This window comes from Seriola lalandi, unplaced genomic scaffold (genome assembly GCF_002814215.2).
Source record: "Seriola lalandi dorsalis isolate HSWRI2012SDOR001 ecotype SW California unplaced genomic scaffold, Sedor1 jcf7180002054234, whole genome shotgun sequence".
In the NCBI taxonomy this organism is placed as follows: Eukaryota; Metazoa; Chordata; class Actinopteri; order Carangiformes; family Carangidae; genus Seriola; species Seriola lalandi.
Genome location: NW_019524787.1, coordinates 166,739 through 186,383, shown reverse-complemented (window position 1 = coordinate 186,383; position 19,645 = coordinate 166,739). Strand labels below are relative to the sequence as shown.

The following is a 19,645-nucleotide window of genomic DNA, read 5'->3' as shown; positions in this document are numbered from 1 at the left end:
CCACTAGACAGAAACATTCCCAAACTCAGAGGTAGTTTTTCCTCCTCAGTTAAACAGATATTGTGATGCATCGTAGGTTATAACCTTCATATTTATGTTTGTAGTATAATGCTTATCCATCAATATTATTAGCAACATATCTGTTCCAATCACAAAACACCAGCTAATTTTAGCTTGAGAAGCTTTTCGGCCAAAAAAAGAGAATAAATTAATACACAAAATCAAATACATATTCTCACTGTGAGAGAAATGACAATGAACAGTCGTTGTTTTTCAGTCGATCTGCAGCGTCAGTCGACAGGAGTGACACAAGACTCGAGACTCTCTGTTGTTTAAGCATTAGCAAAAACTTAAGTTGTTGCCAGAGAAGTGGATGAAAGTAATATTTGATATGCAGAGCCATTCACTGTTAAACACAAGCTGCCCAGTCTCCCCTTACGTCCAGTGAAATCCTGCCTCAAGCTTGTGTCCAGACAAGTACCCAGCCTGTTACAGCTGCCAACTGGCATACACAGCAGCGGCATTAGTCTGACCAGGCGACAAGGAGAGGCTCTGTGTGTGTCTGTGCTTGGTTTACTATACTTGTGGGGTGCTTTTTGGGGACCAAAATGCTGCACCTCACAAGTTTAAATGGCTGTTTGTTTAAGATTTGGTTTAAGGGGCAGGGTAAGAATTAGGTTAAGGTTAGGGTAAGGGTCAAGGTTAGGCATTTACTTGTGATGGTTAAGGTTAGGGTAAGGGGCTAGAGAATGCATTATGTCAATGACGGGTCCCCACAAAGATAGTTGTACAAACTTGGTGTGTCACAGGCAAATGCACATTCAGGCATCTCTGCAAGTGTTGGTGTGCTGGTATCATTTTGTGCCTCTGTGCATATGTGTCTGTGTGTGTCTGTCTGTCCAAGTGAACTGGCAGGTAAGAACAAGGCTATCCGCCTGTGTTCAGTCTGACAGATAAGCTCAACCCCCGAGCACCTTTATTAAGACGCTGAACAGGCTCAGAGCAAGTGGTCATCTGCTTGTCTAAATACAAACATGGACAGAATAATGAGAGATGCTTTATCTCCGAGCGGAGAACGATGAAGCCCAGGCTTTTGATGACAAGGCGTTGTGGGGTTTAGATGTTTGGACAGGTGGGCTGGCGAAGAGATGACAGCTGGAGTTCTGTTTCCTCCTTCTCTGTGCAGAGGCGGTATTTGCAGAATGAGATAAGACATGATTTCTCTGACAAGACGAGGGCAAGCCTGATGTGTTATACATTCTTGGTCGTATCCAACTGTTCTGTGTGTGTGTGTGTGTGTGTGTGTGTGTGTGTGTGTGTGTGTGTGTGTGTGTGTGTGTGTGTGTGTCTGTCCACACTGATCCCTGCTTTCCCCCAAGAACTTTTCAATATGTTGAAGCTGAACAGAATGCGTGGTGGGAAAACTCAATTGGAAGATTATTTATCCAACACTGCCCCCTTTTGGTTAGGGAGGGGAGTATAGGAAACCTGTTCTAGATGGAGGAAATGCATATAAGACACCATGAACACACTATAGCCGTGTCCCAATTCCTACATATTATTTCTAATCTGCTTTTGAGTAGTTTGACAAAATGAATCGTACTCAGAGAGGTCAATATTCATACCGAACTCATTTGATCTTTGAGTGTGTCTCAGTGGAATACTGAATGAAATAGAGGAGATAATCACAGCTGCAACAGTTAATAAGTATTAGATAAATATTAAATCAGTAGATTATGACAATTAGTATAAAGTAAATAGTGCCTGTGTTTCCCGACCAGGGGCACTTGTGCTCCAGGGGGTACTTCTGCTGCCAGGGGGTACATGGAACACTCACTACACACAACACACACTAATTAGCTTATCTAATTAAATTAACTACTCTCAACTAACTCAACCACTTGTGATTTGATTAAAAGATGTATCCACATATGTGTGTTAAATGGGAAAATACACAAACAGGAGTAATTGGTGTGATGCTAATCTTTAATAATTTACAATAACCAGTTAGCGGTCCATCAACCTGTGTCAGTTTTAACACATCAACACTACATGTGCAATTGACTGTGTGAAAACAGGGCGCAAAGGTGGGAAGAGAGATACAAACCAGTGGGAGGTTCATTCAAATTAGTCAGCACTCAGCACAAAGCGAGTTGTTGGTATTTTGGTTGAAATTGGCTGTTAGACATTGCACTGAGAATAGATGTCTCAGAACTGCATCTTTTTCTGGCTCAAAGTCACTCTGCTGCCAATGCGGTGACAAAATAAAATGTTTAATGTGGATATAGTAAGCAAGTCATGAAAGCAGTCTGCACTGATGTATAAATTAATGAGTGATTCTAACTGTACACGTTATTCACAGCTGCTTTATACTGTATGAAAAGCTTCTCTGAAAGACAGACATGTTGATAAATCTGCAGCCTCTGGTTTGAGAAGTGTTACATTAGAGCACAGGGTCGTTACACGTATTTCCCAAATTATTTCTCTTTCTTTTACGAAACATGACATTTGATGTTTTATTCTTGAAAAATAAATGGTATTGTATTACATCAACTATGATATGATGTAAGAATTTAGGATTTTACATAGTTTACAATGTGAGATAGCGTTAGATTGGTGCAGTCATATAAACAAGTATTTTATTTATTTATTTTTATTTATTTATTTTTTTTAAGTATAACACCAATGATGTGACTGGTTGTGTGTATTTATTCTTTTTATTTATTACCACCACACCTTCCAATCCATGTCTATACTTTATCCAGCCCATTGCACCTTGCACTGCTGTGCCTAAATGAACCAAAATAGCAGGTGTGTTTTGAAGATCCAACACTTTCTGCTTGTTGCAGAGGAAGGAGTTGGCTTTACGAAAACAATAGTACTTTAAATACAAGAGGTACATTAAATGTGGTATCATGCATTGAATGATTTGCTATTATTTGCTGTGGTTAACAATAAAACAAATACTGAGGCATGTGTTTATAATTTAATGACCATACTGTATATATCAGTTTTATTTCATGTTGACAAAAAGTTGTTTTGTTGTGTTTTTGTATGTGTTTTTGTATGTCCTAAAGTTAATGGCTGACTGTGCTTTCTGTCAAACTTTGAAATTTGTGTTTGATTTCCTTTGCAGTTCTCCCTTCCTGTAATTCTTCCTCATTGTCAAAGAAACATGAATAGTTTGTGGTAATCCACAACCACATCATAACTGTCATTCCATCTCTGTCTGCACCCTCTCTCCTATCCCCATGCTATCTTTCTCTGCAGGTGACTGGAGGGAGCAGCTGTGTCCTCTGGTGACCAGGTTAAAGGAGTGTGTGATGGAGGTAGTGGAGAAGGCTAAGAAAGCCATGACTTTTGTGCTTCTGCAGGAGGCAGCCTGCAGCATACCACAGGGCTTCCTCCTCCAACAGAGGCGAGACGTGGTCTTCAGTCAGGCAGTAGGTGGCAAAAATGACATAATAACAGCTCTTTTAGACTTTTAGCTCCTTTAGAGGATGTCAAGGTCTCTTAAGTAATGTGTTTGTCACAGTTCATCTGGGTTTTTTTTTCCTTTTATTCCTTTCCTTTTATTGTTTTAAAGTATAATACTTTGATATTTTAAATCTTAGCCAGTTGAGCTGTAAAGCAGTTTATTATCTAATTGTCCTTTTTGGTCCAAAGTGGAATACGCTCAGCGCTACTCTTTGCAAGTCCAAATTTTTGCTTAGCCTGTCAGAACAACAACTTTTCCCAAGACTTTGTTAAATGTTCACAAATGCCAACATTTTACCGGTCAAGTAAAAATACCTCATGAAACATAATATTTTAAAAGTTTAAATCATTTATCTGTAAAGGTTCACATTAATTTGACAGATCGAAGTTTGGTTTATCTTTACACCAAAATATAATATTCTAAAGCCATAGAATACGGAGGCTTTGTACACAGTTCACTTCAACAAACTCAAAACAAACAGCTACAATAGGAATGACAACATTCTTCAGGATTGGAATATTACAACTCAAACAATGTGGTATGAATACAGCTGTGAGGCTGTAATACTTGTATTGCAGCTAAATATGCCAATATGATGTGATTTAAAACTGTGTGTGTGTGTGTGTGTCTTTTATCAGCTGGCAGCCTTAGCCTGTGGTTTTGTCATGAGGCTGTATGCAGGAATGCAGGACAAAGGATTCATGAGGCAGCTCCACCTGGTTGGCCTGGTAGCCCAGTTTGAGAGCCTGCTCAGCACATACAGTGAGTACATTTGTAAAGAGTTAAAACAGAACTGGCAACCTCCTAAATGTAGCTTTTCACTTGTTTTTTAATTTGAATTTTAGAACCCTAATAGTTTCATTTAGGTGATGATGATGAGTGATCATCTTATAAGAAAAAACAAGATTGGCATAATAAATTTACCAAGCCTTTTTGAGGTGAAAGGTAACTACAGTATCTCGAGGGAAGCAGAGGAAGGCGTTTTCTGGTAGTTAAGAGATAAGAACAGCTAATACCTTTGCCCTTTTTATGATCCTTGTATCTGTGACGTCTCTACCAAATAATTCCTCTGCAGTATCAAACCCGGACAGTTTCTGAATCATAGCCCTATGACATTTTTAAGTTTTGGCTGAGCTCACCTCATTTTGAGTAATGACAGACAGTGTTTGACAATTAAGAATTAAATCACCTCTGATCTTGTTTTGCCAAACTGTTTTAAGGTGAAGAGATTGGGATGCTGGAGGACATGGAGGTTGGAATCTCAGACCTGCAAAGAGTCCTTTTCAAGATCACAGAGGCCAAGACAGATGACCTCAGTGACCTCCAGCCTTTAGTGTGTGGCCGACGGTGAGAAATTATTCCCTTCTTCCCTGTTTGTTTCTGTGCTTTAATCTCACATGTAATGTCTGTCTCTTTATGTGATGATTGCATATCCTTAAGATAAAGCTTTGTAGTAATATCATAGTAGCAGGGTAACAGTAGAAGATAACTGTCTGTTGTCATCCAGTTGCCAACACGAGTTCCTTGATGAGCATTAAATTTACAAGCAGTCAATAAAATTTAATCTTTTCATTTTAAGATTTGGGAGAAACTTTATTTTAAGGGTCTTATAGATTCTTTATGATTTGCATAGAACTTATTAGAAAGGGCATGATGTGTAGCTGCAATTTCCTAGGAAGCTTGCTAGAAATGGACTGTACTGTCATTTGGCCCTAATCATAGGGAGTGTCCAATTGTTACCCTTTCATTTAATTAAACTCTACTGAACTATGCTACTGGAGTAATGAGTTCATATTGCTTGATGCTGGTTAACATCCATGCAGTAGCATTCTGTACCAGGATTTAGGGAAGAGAGCTCTGACTGATGCCAGCATTAAGTACATTACAGTACTCAAGACAGGAGAAAATAAAAGCATGTATGGCCTTATGTAAATCAGTAGGACACATGAATGGTCTGATTTTGTTTATTTTGTTGGTTTTTTTGGAGTGGAAAGCATGACTGGTAAAAATTTTTTACTTAATCATCAAAACTGAGATCTGCATCAAAAATAACTAATGTTATAGGCTTTAGGCTTACAATGATGCAATGGTACAATGGTAGAAATGGTTAGACCAATTATTATGACTTCCGACTTGTGATTATTGAATTTTTACAAGTGTTGGGACAGCCAACATTTAACATCACTGAGGCAGGCAAACAGATTATTAAGGCTGCTGGTTTGAAAGGGGACATACAACTACATATCATCTGCCTAAGAGCGATGGGAGATTCCATGTTTGTGAATGATCTGGCTGAGAGGAAGCATGTATATTGAAAATAGCAGAGGGCCAAGGACAAAGCCTTGAGGAACACCACAGTTAAGATGGGTTACAACAGAAGAAACATTTGCTATGACAACAAAGAAGGTTCTATAGGAGAGGTATGAACGTAATAGATTTAGAGCAGTTTCCTTAAGACCAACCCAGGTTTCTAGACAGTGCAGGAGTATGGAGTGATCAATCGTGTTGAAGGCAGCGATCAATCCAAAAGCACCAGGACTGCCACTGTCACCAAGTGCTTGCTCATAGTGGGAATTGTGTCGTCTCTGTAATCAATATTATAAAGAGTACGGTCTAGAACTGCTCTATATGAAAAGTGCCTTGAGATATCTTCTGTTGTTATTCTGCGCTGTATAAATAAAAATTGACTTGACTGTGCAGTCACCTCTATCATCTATTAAAAGTAGATCATTCAAAACCTTCATGAGGGTTGTCTCTGATTGAAAGCTATTAAAAATATCATTACTATTCATAAAGGATGTTAATTCAGTTGAAATAACTTACTCATCCACCTTTTGATAAAAATGATCATTTAGAAATTGGCCTGTAATTATCAAGTAATAGTGGATCCAAAGTAATTTTTTGGAAGTTGGAAAATTACTACAGGTAAGACAACTGTTAATAATTAAAAGGGATAAAATCAGCACTACAGAGAGGATTTCATTTAAGAAATTGTTTTATGTAGTGCTGATGTTAATGGTTTGAAACTGTAAAAGTGAAGCTTAGAAGATTATTGTTGGAGGTTGGAAGAATTCAGTGAATTTGGGATTGAATGCTCTCTGTTTTCCCAACTAAATGAGCAGCAAATTTCTCTGTCCAATCTTTCTCAGGTGCAAAATCTGTACTGGATGGACCATTTAGGACAGAATTGATTACATTAAATAAGACTCTGAGGTTGTGATTGTTTTTGGATATTATGTCCGAAAAATATGCTGATCTTGCTTTACTATATTGTAATGGTTTGTCATACATTCTTTTAGAGTGTTGTGGGTAATAGTAGATTTAGTTAGCTTCTATTTCCGTTCCATTTTTATGTATTGTCAGTTCAATGATCAAGTGTGATCATTTAGCCAGGGTTAAGGTGTTTGATATTAGCTTTCTAATTTTCAGTGGAGCAGTATGGTCAACAATAGAAAGGCCGTGACTGTTAAAAGAGATTAATAGTTCACCTGGTTTCTGAGGAGAAGTTGAAATGGGAAACTTCGAATAGGCATCACTGAATTTGGCTGCACAGTCAGCATTAAGAATTTGAGACCATGTGGTGGGATGGGGTTTTAAAATACAAGAGGGAAGAGGTGTTTTAAAACATAACAGCTTTGTGGTCAGATACAAAGTCGTCTACTAACTCTAAACGAGGATAAATGATTCCACTAGACCTAAAAACTCATCAGTCATAGGGTGTGCAGGACAACAAACACAAAGTCACATAAAATAAGAACTCTGTCATACTTGTATAAAACCATAGACAGGAGTTCAGAAAGTGATGAAATAATTGTACTTTACAGGTCTATACATGAGAATACAAAATAAAGGAACAGGACCTGAACTATAAAAGCTTGGGCCAAGCAGTACAGCTGACCTGTACAGCCAATAATGAGGAAGTAGCCCTGTCTTTTAAATCCTGGTGAACTTTAGTCCACCAGTGAATAGAACAACGTGTTCAGGGATTCTCTTAGTTACAAGACTGCAGTCATACCAAAGCAGTTTGTCATGGTAAGTCATTGTTGAGTCACGTGGATCATGAATGCCTTTAAGTACCAATGATTCACTTGAAAGACATTTGCCACAGGTTCAGTTTTATTAGAACTGGTTACTACGTGCATTATGCCAGGGGTGATAAGATGATACACTCCTCTTGCCCCACCCACCTCCATGACAATCTTTCAGGCAGTTTGTCTCACACACTTGCGCTGTCTTTCTCAAATACAGGCACACCACTTTTCTCTCTTTTTACAGCTTGTTCTGGCCTGTCTTTGGTGTCAAATTGTACAACTTCCTAAGCTTATCATATTCTGCAGCATTTGCATGGTTTAATGAATTCCTGGGTAATCCTTCTCTGTCTTTTACCTTCTGTTTTGATTTTTTTCTCCTTGCATTCAGAGACCACTTCACTGTAGAAGTGCCATTACCAAGACTGGTTTTCCAGACCTTGCCAGAGGAGATCAAGGAGGGCAAGCCTCTACGAGTATTCCCGGTGCTGTTTAACGTGGGCATCAATGAACAGCAAACTATAGCGGAGAGGTACTGCAGAGACTTCTTTGTTCACTCTGAAGAACTTGCAATCTGATGCACTCACAGAAAACTACTCTCTGTATGAACATGTTAACTAGGGCCAGTGTGGTCTCAAACTCATCAATATCAGAGTTGTCCACAGCTTATTCTTTATCCTTTACTCTTGAAGAAATTTTATTTTTATGCAGAACTGCAATTAATTTGCAAATATAATCCCACCAAAAAGTTTACATTTATCATGTTGTTCTCTCTGAATGCAGCATTTACTGTTCCACATTACTGTTACTTTGAATGAGTTTTGTTTTGAGTTTCACTGTGTGTCTTGTTCCTCCACCATAATTGCCCTAATTCCCTTTGTCATCCTCTCAGGTTTGGAGATATCTCCCTTCAAGAAAGAATAAACCAGAAGAACTTTGAGATGTTAGAAGCCTATTACAAATCATTAAGTGAAAAGGTGCCATTAGAATGTGAGTGCAAAGCGACTCATGCACTAATTGCACAAAGATGTGTGGGAAAAATTGTTTTGTTTTTCATATGCATTGAGTTTGACATCAGAGCTGCAGCCACTTCGGTACCTGTCTCCACAAATTTGTATTTGTAACCAAACCAACACAAGAAACAGACCCAGTGACTCGCAATGTGTTTCATGTGTTCTATGGACAGGTCTACCTTGTTTTCAAACACAGACGGACATAAAGGAATTACTTGAAACCCTGGGCCAGAATGTAGTCACAAAGAAGAGAAAGAATGTGGAGATACTATGGATTGCTGGAACGGTGAGCAGTGTTTTTATTGTAACTTTCTATCCTTGTCAGGAAGAGTTTTCACTGGACCGTGTATATAAACTTTCTGTCTTGCATAACTAAGGTGGGTGTACTCTGTAAACACTGCTGACATATTGATATAACATGGGAGCAGAGCTGCCCAAACATGCTGTACTTCAAAGAATACTGTATGACCGTTTACTGGATATTCAGTAGCTGACAGTGAATTATTATAAATGTTCCTACATTGCATCTGATTTGCTGTGGTCACAGCAAGAATCTGTTGTAACAAAAGTTTACTGTGAAGTTGTCCATGAAGCTGTAGTACTTTTATGCTAAATGGTACAATCAGCATGTTAACATTCTCACAATGACAATGCTAACATGTTAATATTAAAATGGTATAATTTTACATGTATAATGGTCTTCAGTGAAGGTATTGAAGAAATAAAATTTGGACCTGTGGATGACACTAGAGGAAAAGTCAGTCATTAGGCTTCATCCTCTGGGAATTATTAATGATCTTTATAAGAGTTGTTATTCAGTCTGGACTAAAGTGGTGGACATTGTGATCCTTATGGCCGCACTGTTAGCATTGCTAATGACATATTTTGTGTATTTTCTAATTAAAAATATCTACTCAAGAACAAACCCAAATAAAAATTTCTAAGGAGGAGTCTTTGGACATGATACTCAAAATAGCACTCTGTTAGCACTGTGTTATTTCAGAAGACAATGATTGAAGGTATTGGTGTTATTTTACTATTACTGTATAGTACTTTATGTAAAATGTATAACTGCATTTTATGATAAAACATATTATCAATCTTTTTTACTTTAAACTTATTTGAAGTTTGTGTTAGAACAACATGCAAATGTAAAACAAGGCAAGTCTCCTTACAAGATGAATCACTTATGCTTACAAAAAAAGGAAGAGTTTGCACTAATGGTCCACATAAACACTGCATACATCTTTCTCTTCTCTCCAGATCTGCCGAAGATTAAATGGCATCAGGTTCACCAGCTGTAAAAGTGCCAAAGACCGGACATCCATGTCTGTCACATTAGAGCAGTGTGCCCTCCTACGTGATGAACACCAGCTCAGTAAGGATTTCTTCATCCGTGCTCTGGACTGTATGCGGAGGTAAGTTAGTAATGAAAGTACTCAATAATATAAAACTATATGTTATGGGTGCAAGTTATTGGTTCAACCATTCCCTGTTGTTCTGAGTCATTTGATGAGTCAGTTCAAATAAAATTACAAAAAGACATATTTTTAGCTGGACCGCATCAGTGGGGCGAGCACTATAAACTGGAATGCCTCTGACTGGCTGCCTGACTGAGTGAGCATATTTCCACCATGGGTCAGCCGAATGCGACGTCATTGAGTTGGAGTTTCTGGTGCTAACAGGTTCTGTTAAGGGGGTGTTTACAGCCTGCACTGTTGCCAATTTAGCACATTGTCGTTAGATTTAGAGACTTTTTTTTCAAACAAACTGGGTATAAACCTGGCACATGACTGGACTTAGAGTTATACCTCTTGATACGGGCGGTCTACCAAGCCGGCCTAAAGGAAAAAAAAAACTAAACATAAGACACACTGAGCATAGAGAGAGACGGACAGTGCGAGGGAGAGAGCAAAGTCATTAAAGAAACTAGCAGATCTGAATGGCATGTACAACAACAGAAACACCAGCAACTTGAAATGAGACAATATGCTTACTGCAGCACAACAATAAAAGCCCTGTTAAGAAATAAAGGGGTTTCTGCTCACTGAAACACAAGAGGGCTTTCACTTTGAGACACAGGAAGTGTTGAGTTTGTATTAACATGTAATGCTTAGCTTTAACATGGCAAACAGGAGTGACTCAAAACAAGGCTTTGTACCAAAATACCACTATGACCAATTATAAATATCAAACAGAGGGAATTAGAAATAAAAGCCTGTTATGTTCTGGAGATGAGGTAAATAAAGGCTAAACTTGTGGATCCCAGACAGAGGCTGTGAGCTGTGTGAGAGACAGAGTAAGAAAGACAACTAACTTTCTGAGTGATCATTTTTAAATATAGATAAAATCACATCAGTCTTTCTATTTAATTTCAGCCAGCCATATACTAGGTTTTGAACTAGTCTTGTTCTACTTTGACGTAGTGTTATGTAGGTGAATGTTTTGAAAAAGCAAATAAGTGGATAACTTATTTCCAAGGTCAATGATACATTTTAATGCTAACTGTTTTAACCGCTTTCTACAGAACAAATAGTGCCAATGAAAACAGCTGATAGTGAGGTCTGTCAAATAGTACAATTAACCATGACATTGTTTTTGTGAATTGTTTTCCTTTCTTGACAGAAACATTAGTGGGTTGGCACATAGTTTGTAGACATGGATATCTCGAAATCTCACACATAAAACCGAAACTAAATGCATTAGAAATCACTGGGGGCAAGTGAGGAAATGTGGAAATATATATTTTTTGTAACTTCAGTGAACTGACTCTTTAACCAAAGAAGCCAAACTTAGTGATGGCTGAGTTCTTAAATTCTGTAAACCTTAAAAAGAGATGTTATTACAGACATCTGGTTAAAGTCATAACCTGCACCCACAACCTGCATCTATGAGCAAAAGCTGAAACTGTCCATCACACACATGAAAGGCATTTTGTCTGCATCTTCCCCTCCCAGCTTATAAAGGTCATCATGTGTTACCCTCCACCATCACCACCTTCCCACATTCAAAGACAGCTATGCATGTTCCCATCGGTGCTGCAGGGACACTCCTGCCTTTAATGTTTGTGTTTACCACCAGAGTAAACATCTACATCTACATCTGTCTAAATCTGATAAGGTCTAATTTAAGAACCCTTTTAAGGCTGTTGGTGAAGTGCACACATGCCTGTGGTAATGACCTGTACACACCAGCTGATGGCAGCTGTGTTAGAAGAGTAAGAGGAGAAAACAATTCATGACCCAAAGACACAAATACAGTCAATGCAGTGCATAACAACTGAGCACAGCTGAGTTGATTAACATATTCTACAAATAGCCAGATCCATTAAAAATTGGTTTAAGCTTATTCAATTGCCCTAACTTACAGTTACACAATAACCAATTTTCATAAAGTTAGAGTCATCACTGTTTATGAGTTAACCTTGGCAGCAGCTTAAAATACTCCATCTCCAAATGATTTGATAAACATGTTGTAGAATCCAGACAAGTAGTTGTAGTAGTCAGGACAAAAATAAATAACAAAAAAAAAAAACCTGATGTCTTTCCACAATTACACAACAAAATTTCTCTGTCTCTGTCTTTTTCGTCATTGTGATCATTTTCAAAGAGCTGTTGTGAAAAAAAATGAAGAACTGGGTCTGGGAAAGATGGTAGCGTCCTGTGACAACACAGTGTGTCTGGCTTAGGGTATTCTCTGTTATTGTTTTATGTCCCAGTGTGGTTACTGTGTGTGATGCAAGGTTTTTGTTTGTTTTGTTTTACATGAGCGCACCAAACCAAATTCCCATCAACTATTATGATTGATATGTCAGTAAAGTACTGAATCAGAATCTTGACTTTAAAAATAATTCAGGTGCAATGCACTGCATAGTAAACAGCTGAAAATGTAGTGGTTATGAAAGGTTAAAAGGACCAGGAAGAAAGTTCTAATCAGTCCATTAAATAAATAAATTTTCACTCGAATGTTTGATACATCAAAAACAATACAGCTCAGTAGGTTTGCGATTTAAAACTATCACAAACTACTCAGTCCTTTTACAAGTCCACCAGATCTTCCCACATACAGTTATATGCATAAACAATTCATAGATTATTTTATTTACAAGGAAGATCGACACATTTATGTTTGAAGCCACTATATACTTTATATTTACCATACAGTATGTTTATCACGCATTAATGTTTTTACTGTCACACTTCCATACACCTCGTCTCTCGAATTATTACATTACAATATAAATCAACTTGAAATTTTTGTTGTTTTGTTTTTCTAGGTCATATTATTATAGTGACTTATCATTCATTACAACCTTAAAAACAAATGCCCTCATACAGTTTTTATCTCTAAAAAAGTGGTATTAATAATAGATTCAATGTTTTCTGCATCTACGGCTCTGAAAAACCATTCTTTTTGTAACTGTTATTTGCCAACACAGTCACAGTTGGCAAGTGTGTACCAAGAGGCCCTGGGCACATGTAGATATTGTTACACAAATTTCTGAATTTACTGTATGTGTGGCAGACTATACTTTCTGATGTCTGATGTTGTGGATAAATGTCATGCAGCTCTTTTAGAGGAGTGGAACAGCAGTAGTACACTGGCTTACTGCAGGTGCTGCATTCACACAGTAGTTAATTGTTTGAATGCAGTTTACCTCTAAGATGACTGTATTTGCATCCATAGCTTTAAACTTGAAAAAAAGTATGCTTTTGTTTAATAAGGGATGACAAATGTAGTGGAAATATGTGGAAGTCTGTGTGGTGGAATCTTTATTGAAGCGTGATGTTGGACGATTGGTGATGAAGATCTAGAGCAAAAAGTGCACTCTAATAATCTACAGTGATATCTTCCAGGCAAAATGAATTGATCCTATTTGACCGTCTGAGTTGTCTTCCTCTCTGACACCAGTACACTTTTATTTTTTGTTGAGAACAGTGACTGTTAAACCTTGATACTTGATAAAAACTTTTATAAGAGGAATTTGATATTAATTTAGTGTTGAAGTGAGGTAAAACTTAACTTTGGAAAATAGAGACAGGTAGATAAGAGCCGTTCAGAAGGAGTAAAGTAAAATCTTGACGTAAATTGGCAAATATTGTCTTTTTGCTGACACGTGGATGACAGCCTTTTACCAGGATTAGTTTGGATTTAATATATAAACACTAAATTGAGGCTTAATGTTTTAAGATGACTTTAGTTGTAACAGGTGGAAAGTCACAGTTTGCATCTACAACATGTAGAGCAGCTTCAGCAGTGATTGACGGAAATTGGGCTTGTCGTAGTCAAAGGAAGCTGAGCATGTTCCTCTCATCTTTGAAGTGAATTGTTTTACCGGAGTTGTTTGTTTTTTTGGTTTGTTTGTATGGAATAAAATTAAGGAAGACTTTCATGTTGGTGATTAGAGAGGCTGGACCAGTTTACTCCATTGTTATTCTGTGGCCCTGTGGTTTGTTCAGCTGCACGTGATATAAATTACTCATGCACAATTACAGCAGCATTTTAAAACCAGTTTTATTATTGTGTTTTATTTTGCATAGCGTGCAGTTGTCATTGAGGTAATCTGCTGTTCTGTGCATGCAAAAGCAATTACAGAGTTATTACACAGTGTCTTTTAATCAGGTCTCTTCTTCTGGACTGTCCATCGGGTATTTCATCTATGCTGTTTCTTTGACTCAGCTAAAACCTCCAGACATGTGCTTGTCTGTCTTGTCCTAGTTAAAGAGCCAACATATTGTCATGTGATTCTTACATGTACCTTTGACCTTTTAGACAAGATTGTTATACATAACTAGTGAGTCTAAAGTTAGAAAATGCATCCATGTGATACTCGCTCAGCAGACTGTTACTGCTGCAGTGACACTGCACTGTCTCTAACAGTGAAATGAATGAACCTCTGCACTTGTCAAAAGGTGCTGATTATCCCAAGAAAACCATTCTCACCGTCTGATACTGATGTTTTGAGTCCTGCCAACAGGGATTTATCTCTGTAGTCAACAAAGTGTCAATGAAGTGAAATTCTTACCAAAGGGAAATACTGGAAAGCAAACACATTCCACAACAAACCTGTTTAACCATAACTGTAAGCATGAGTCATCTACTCTAACTATAGTGAACAGTAGTGATTACCTTTCAGCTGGATTAGATGTGATGAAAGAATATTCTACAGGACACTTTTACCTTTAAATTTTCCTCAAGTTTGCATGCCTCCTTCCTCCATCCTCAGCCAATCAAGTCATTTTATTACATGGCTTACAGTGCAACTTTTCATGAGCCTGTTTCTCACATTTCTGCTCCATCCATCACTGCCTGCTTCTCTGTGGCTTTTTGAGGCAAAGTCTGTACTAATGCTTCTGTCTATGTGGGCCTTCTGGCACCGGCCTGATTGGGCTCTCAAGTGATCAATCTACGGTAGAAGACCCACTTAGACAGCATCTCCACTGTACTAACACCACAGTGTTTTGATCTATCTATCTATCTCTGGTCGTTCTGTTTCACTCTGATGGGCGCCCCTGCAGTCGGCTGACCCAGGGGGACATTGGGCAGTGGGAGGATCCTGAGGCCGGCGCCGTGACAGAGAACAAACCGGCGTCACGACACTTTTACCCCATTGCCCTGCTGCTTGTTAGCTCCCACTTACTGGTTGTGTGGCTCATTTTAAGTCTTGTTTTTCTGCTTGCAAAATATCAATAAATTGCTGACAATGCCATCTCTACTCACTCCTCCTTTCTGTGTTTACTGGTTATTGTTTGAGTGGTGGTGGTGTGATTTAACTGGCTTTCTCGTGTTAGGGTAACTGCAGTTATGGTAGGGTGTTAATCCCCGGGCAGCTGCTGAGGACTCAGGAAAATTGATTTCAATCAGATGGTATTAAGTAACATAAGAGTCTTTTCTGATAAATTGTTCTTAATATCTGATTAGATCAAACTTTCCTAAGAGTTGCATTAATATCAAGTTCACACTAACTGAATACTAAATGCATACACAATATACAATGAAAAAGTGGTGTCAGACAAAGAGATTCAGAAAAAAGAATCTACAAAACTCAAACAGGAGTAAATGGTGCATTTTTTGGGGACTACTTTCAGCTGCAGATTAATACACATTTTGTGTCCAGGTAAGCTGAATCCTCCTGACGATCAGACTCGACCCATCAGGCTCCTGCAGAGAGAGGCCTGCTTAGAGAGGGTCGTCACAATGACAGGAGAAACAAGAGAAAAGAGCAATTCACAATTTTGATACACAAACAATACTTGTTAGTAGGATCAGTTCAATATTGGTTTTGGTCTTTTAATTTGTTGATCAAATACAGAACATTGACATCCTTATCCTTTAACGTCTAACATCATATCAAACAACTGATGTGGTACATGAAAGTTTGAGTTAACTAACAGAACAGCAGAGAATTATATTGCTCAAAAGGATGGCACATAACAGACATGCACATCTTCATGTTGCATGTTAACCCTACACGGAAATTTGCAAAAGGATGTGCTTTGCAAGAGTTAAAACATATGTTCATCTTTTTCTGCAATACAGCTAACATGCAAATACACCACATTAGAGTTTTTTCAGTCGGCTGACGTATTGTCAATTAATGATGAGTGAACCACTCTTGGTATTTTACTTTATTGTGGCAGAGCAAATTTAATTTACTCCAAACAATAATTGTTGTAAAGACCTTTGGTGCTTTTCAGTCTTTCAGACAATCTCTGTCCCCGTCTCTCTTTCATTTATTTTCTGTCTCAGTCTCTTAATCGCTCAGTCACAACACTACAGTGTGTTTTGTGTATCTTCGTTAGTGTAGCTCACTGTGGAGTAAAAAACACAATCAAATTAAACACATTCACCAAACTTTCAGTTTCCCGTAGCCTCTCCTGGAATGACAGTAATGTAAACCTGCGCCCCAACCTGAAATCCTGAGCAGTCTAGAAAAGCACTCAGGATTGTTCTATGATTTTCTGCAATCTTTCCCTCTACCCTGTCTAAAAATGTCCCCACGGCATGATGCTGCCGACACCATGTTTGACTGTGAGGGATGGCATTAATGAGTTAATGCTCAGTTCCTGGTTTCCTCCATTCACATCACTGGGAACTGTGACCAAATCCTAAAAACTTCCTGTTATAGCACTAGAGGATCTTGCTTCTCATGGTCTAAGAGTTGTTCAAGGAGATTTTTTGGCAAACTCCCAGTGGGCTATCGTGAACCTCTCTGTGAGGAATGGCCTCCATCTGGCCACTATGCTATAAAGGCCTGGTTGGCGGAGTGCTGCACTGATTGTTGTCCTTTTGTATGGTTTGGGAAGAAATTCATAGATCATGCATCTCATTCACAGTGACCTTTGGGTTTTTTGTTACTTTCCTGACCAAGGCTCTGAGGAAAGTGTTGGTGGCTCCAAACATCTTCGATTTCAGAATGATTGAGGCTGCAGTGCTCTTGGACACTTTCAATGCTGCAGAAATTTTCTTGCAGCCTCTCTGAGATCTCTGCCTTTGCACAATCCAGTCTTTCCAGGTCTATGGAGAGATCTCTAAACCTCATTCCTTTGATTTCACTCTGACACATCATGAGCTGTGAGACCTTATATAGACACGTGTCTTTCCTAAGTATGCTCAAGCAGTTCAATTAAAGTGGTCTCTAGTCAAGTTGCAGAAGCATCTCAAGGACAACTGATTTAAGTAGGATGCACCAGCGCTAAATTGCAAGTGTCATAACAAATACTTGCATCAATTGGATTTTTCAGTTTTTTTTATTTCTGATTAAATTTACAAAACATTCCAAAAAACAGTTTTTGAATTGTCATTGTTGATTATTGTGTGTCAATTGGTGAGGGAAAAAAAATAATTGAATCCATTTTAATGTGAGTCTGAAACATAGCAAACTTGAAAAGGTCTGAAAACTTTCCATGTACATTCAATGGGAGTGACACTAAATACTGATGAACATGCTAGTATGTAGTACCAAGATACATCTCAATCATGTAATCAGTAAGTTAAAACTAAGAAAAGCTTTATCTCATTTTATAACATTGATGAGGGATCAACTTCCACAAATTGGATGTCTGGAAATGTGTTATGTATAAACTCCAGTGTGTCAGTATTTCCGGTGCATTCCTTTATGCTGTGTATATACTCAGAGGTGGACAGTAGTGAAGTACTTTGAAGCAGAGCTTTTAATCAGTGGAAAGAATTTTGTCTGACCATGCACTGTGTTCATCGCAGGAGAAAAACCAGTCACAGCCATTTCCTCCACCGTCAGTCATGTTTGAACCTGTTAGTGTCTTAACAAAGGCGACGTTAGATAAAGATGAGGCAGAAGATTCTTCACCAGACACCAGGGTCTGACCTGAAGTCTGTGTTTGAAGGTTAAGGAATAAAGAAAGATTCATTTAGTTTTAAACGTTTACTGTATTTACCACAGCCAAACTTCATCACTTCCTAAAGAAAAAGAAATTCAAAAACAACAACAGCTGTCCTTTTGTTGATTCAATTGTTTTTTATGGCCATATCAACAGGCTTTATAGAATATACTACAAGCTTATTGTTCTACAGGTTCTACAGGTGTATTCAGTAGGTTGTTAGGTTGAGTCATTCGGCTCTGTAAATACACTGTGGAAGTATCCAACAATGTATTGACATAAAAAAAAGTTGAATACTTAAACAGGAGGATCTGTACTTTGACTCAAGTAATGATGCTGTGTACTTTGTCCACCTGTGTATATACTGTTGAATTAGTGAACTAGATTGTAAATTTTGCATTGAGCTAAAGCTTGTTTTTTTTCCCTAAATGCAACATATATTTTTTATCCAATAAAAACAGTATGGTACAGCCTACAGCAAAAACCGCATCTGTGAAGCTCATAACGTACTTTTTTTGTTGAGAATGAATCACACATGCCAATTTCTGTGTAAGGTATTTTTAGATCACAGTGATGCTAGAGATTTTGTACTGGTTTGCCTTTTCAGGCGCATGTGTTCAGCTGCAGTTTTTGTTGTTTTGAACCCAGTGCACTGGATTTCCACCACTGTTCTAATGTGGTTGAGTGTTTATATTACTATAGTCAAAACTAAACTGTTATCAGTTTTTTACAGGGTGGAGGAACAAGCAGCTGCTGCACCTCGCAATGAACTGTAACCCTTTACACACGGAATCAGCTTCAAACAGAGGTTCACTTCCTTTTTCAAGGGCATATCGGTTGCTGTAGAGTTGTCCTGTCATGTCATGGAAATCTAACCCTCTGGCTTTAGTCCCACACCACATTATGCCTTCAAACAGAAACATAATCCCTGATATATGACTGGAGCATTAGCAGACACGAGATAATACCGAGTCAGGGTACTAAACCTGAATAAATGAGCCAGTTCTCGGCTGAAAAGGAGTTTTTTGGAATGTTGGTCACATGATTATAATACCAAAGTGATTTAATTTTAAATTTCAAGGAGTACTATTTATGCCTCCACATAGGCGACAACCAGAGCTAGACTATTATTGCTAGATTATTGTTTTTAGGTTGTCCGTCCATCTGCATGTATCTATGTGTGTACGTCCCATTTTTTTTGAGATTGAGAGCAATTAGTGAAATTTCTCTTCACCGATTTTTCTTGCTGGAAAAACAGTGTGTCTCTTCTATTTTTCTCTCAGTGATCATTTTATAAATAAATGTAGCCGAAATCAGAGCTTAGTCTCTGTGTTTAATTTATGTGTTCGGTGATTTTGTTAGACCACATTGCGGTGAAAAAAGTGAACCTCTTCCTGTTGAGATATAGATCTTGCCAAGCAATATAAAAGACTGAAATTATTATTTTATGATGTTTGAAAAAGAAAAGAGAGATCAGAGAGAGCATTAGTTATATGTATAAATTAACAAGCTATATGTTGAGTGTGATCACATTTGGCAATGTGTCCATCTAAGATGATATGTTCCCAGAGGGTGTTTCTTAACCAAATAGGGTATCCTTTGATATTTCAGGGCAAAATCAGCACCATGAAAACAGTTTGCAATGAATATGGATCTATGCTAAAGGTTTGTGCTGCAGGTCAGAGCTCACCTAGAGTGTAAGCAAATATGTTTCTGGTATAGCATTTTTGTACCATAAATCAGAATGAACATTTGAAAAAACAATCT

At 38.0% G+C, this 19,645-nt stretch overlaps 1 protein-coding gene across 6 annotated transcripts in view; it reads left to right on the top strand.

The window, feature by feature from the left end:
• The window catches only part of inpp4b (inositol polyphosphate-4-phosphatase type II B), a 134,100-nt gene that overhangs the window by 112,419 nt on the left and 2,036 nt on the right, over positions 1 to 19,645 (top strand). For 5 of the 6 annotated variants that reach the window (XM_023404208.2, XM_023404210.2, XM_023404211.2 and 2 more), the window contains 8 exons: positions 3,271 to 3,443; positions 4,117 to 4,240; positions 4,699 to 4,825; positions 7,898 to 8,038; positions 8,399 to 8,496; positions 8,693 to 8,805; positions 9,783 to 9,937; positions 15,038 to 15,228. In XM_023404208.2, the coding sequence (XP_023259976.1) occupies positions 3,271 to 3,443; positions 4,117 to 4,240; positions 4,699 to 4,825; positions 7,898 to 8,038; positions 8,399 to 8,496; positions 8,693 to 8,805; positions 9,783 to 9,937; positions 15,038 to 15,212 (1,106 nt within the window). In that variant the 3' untranslated portion in view covers positions 15,213 to 15,228. Of the gene's footprint in view, positions 1 to 3,270; positions 3,444 to 4,116; positions 4,241 to 4,698; positions 4,826 to 7,897; positions 8,039 to 8,398; positions 8,497 to 8,692; positions 8,806 to 9,782; positions 9,938 to 15,037; positions 15,229 to 19,645 lie in introns of those variants that run through there. The other variant, XM_023404209.2, reaches the window with a different exon arrangement.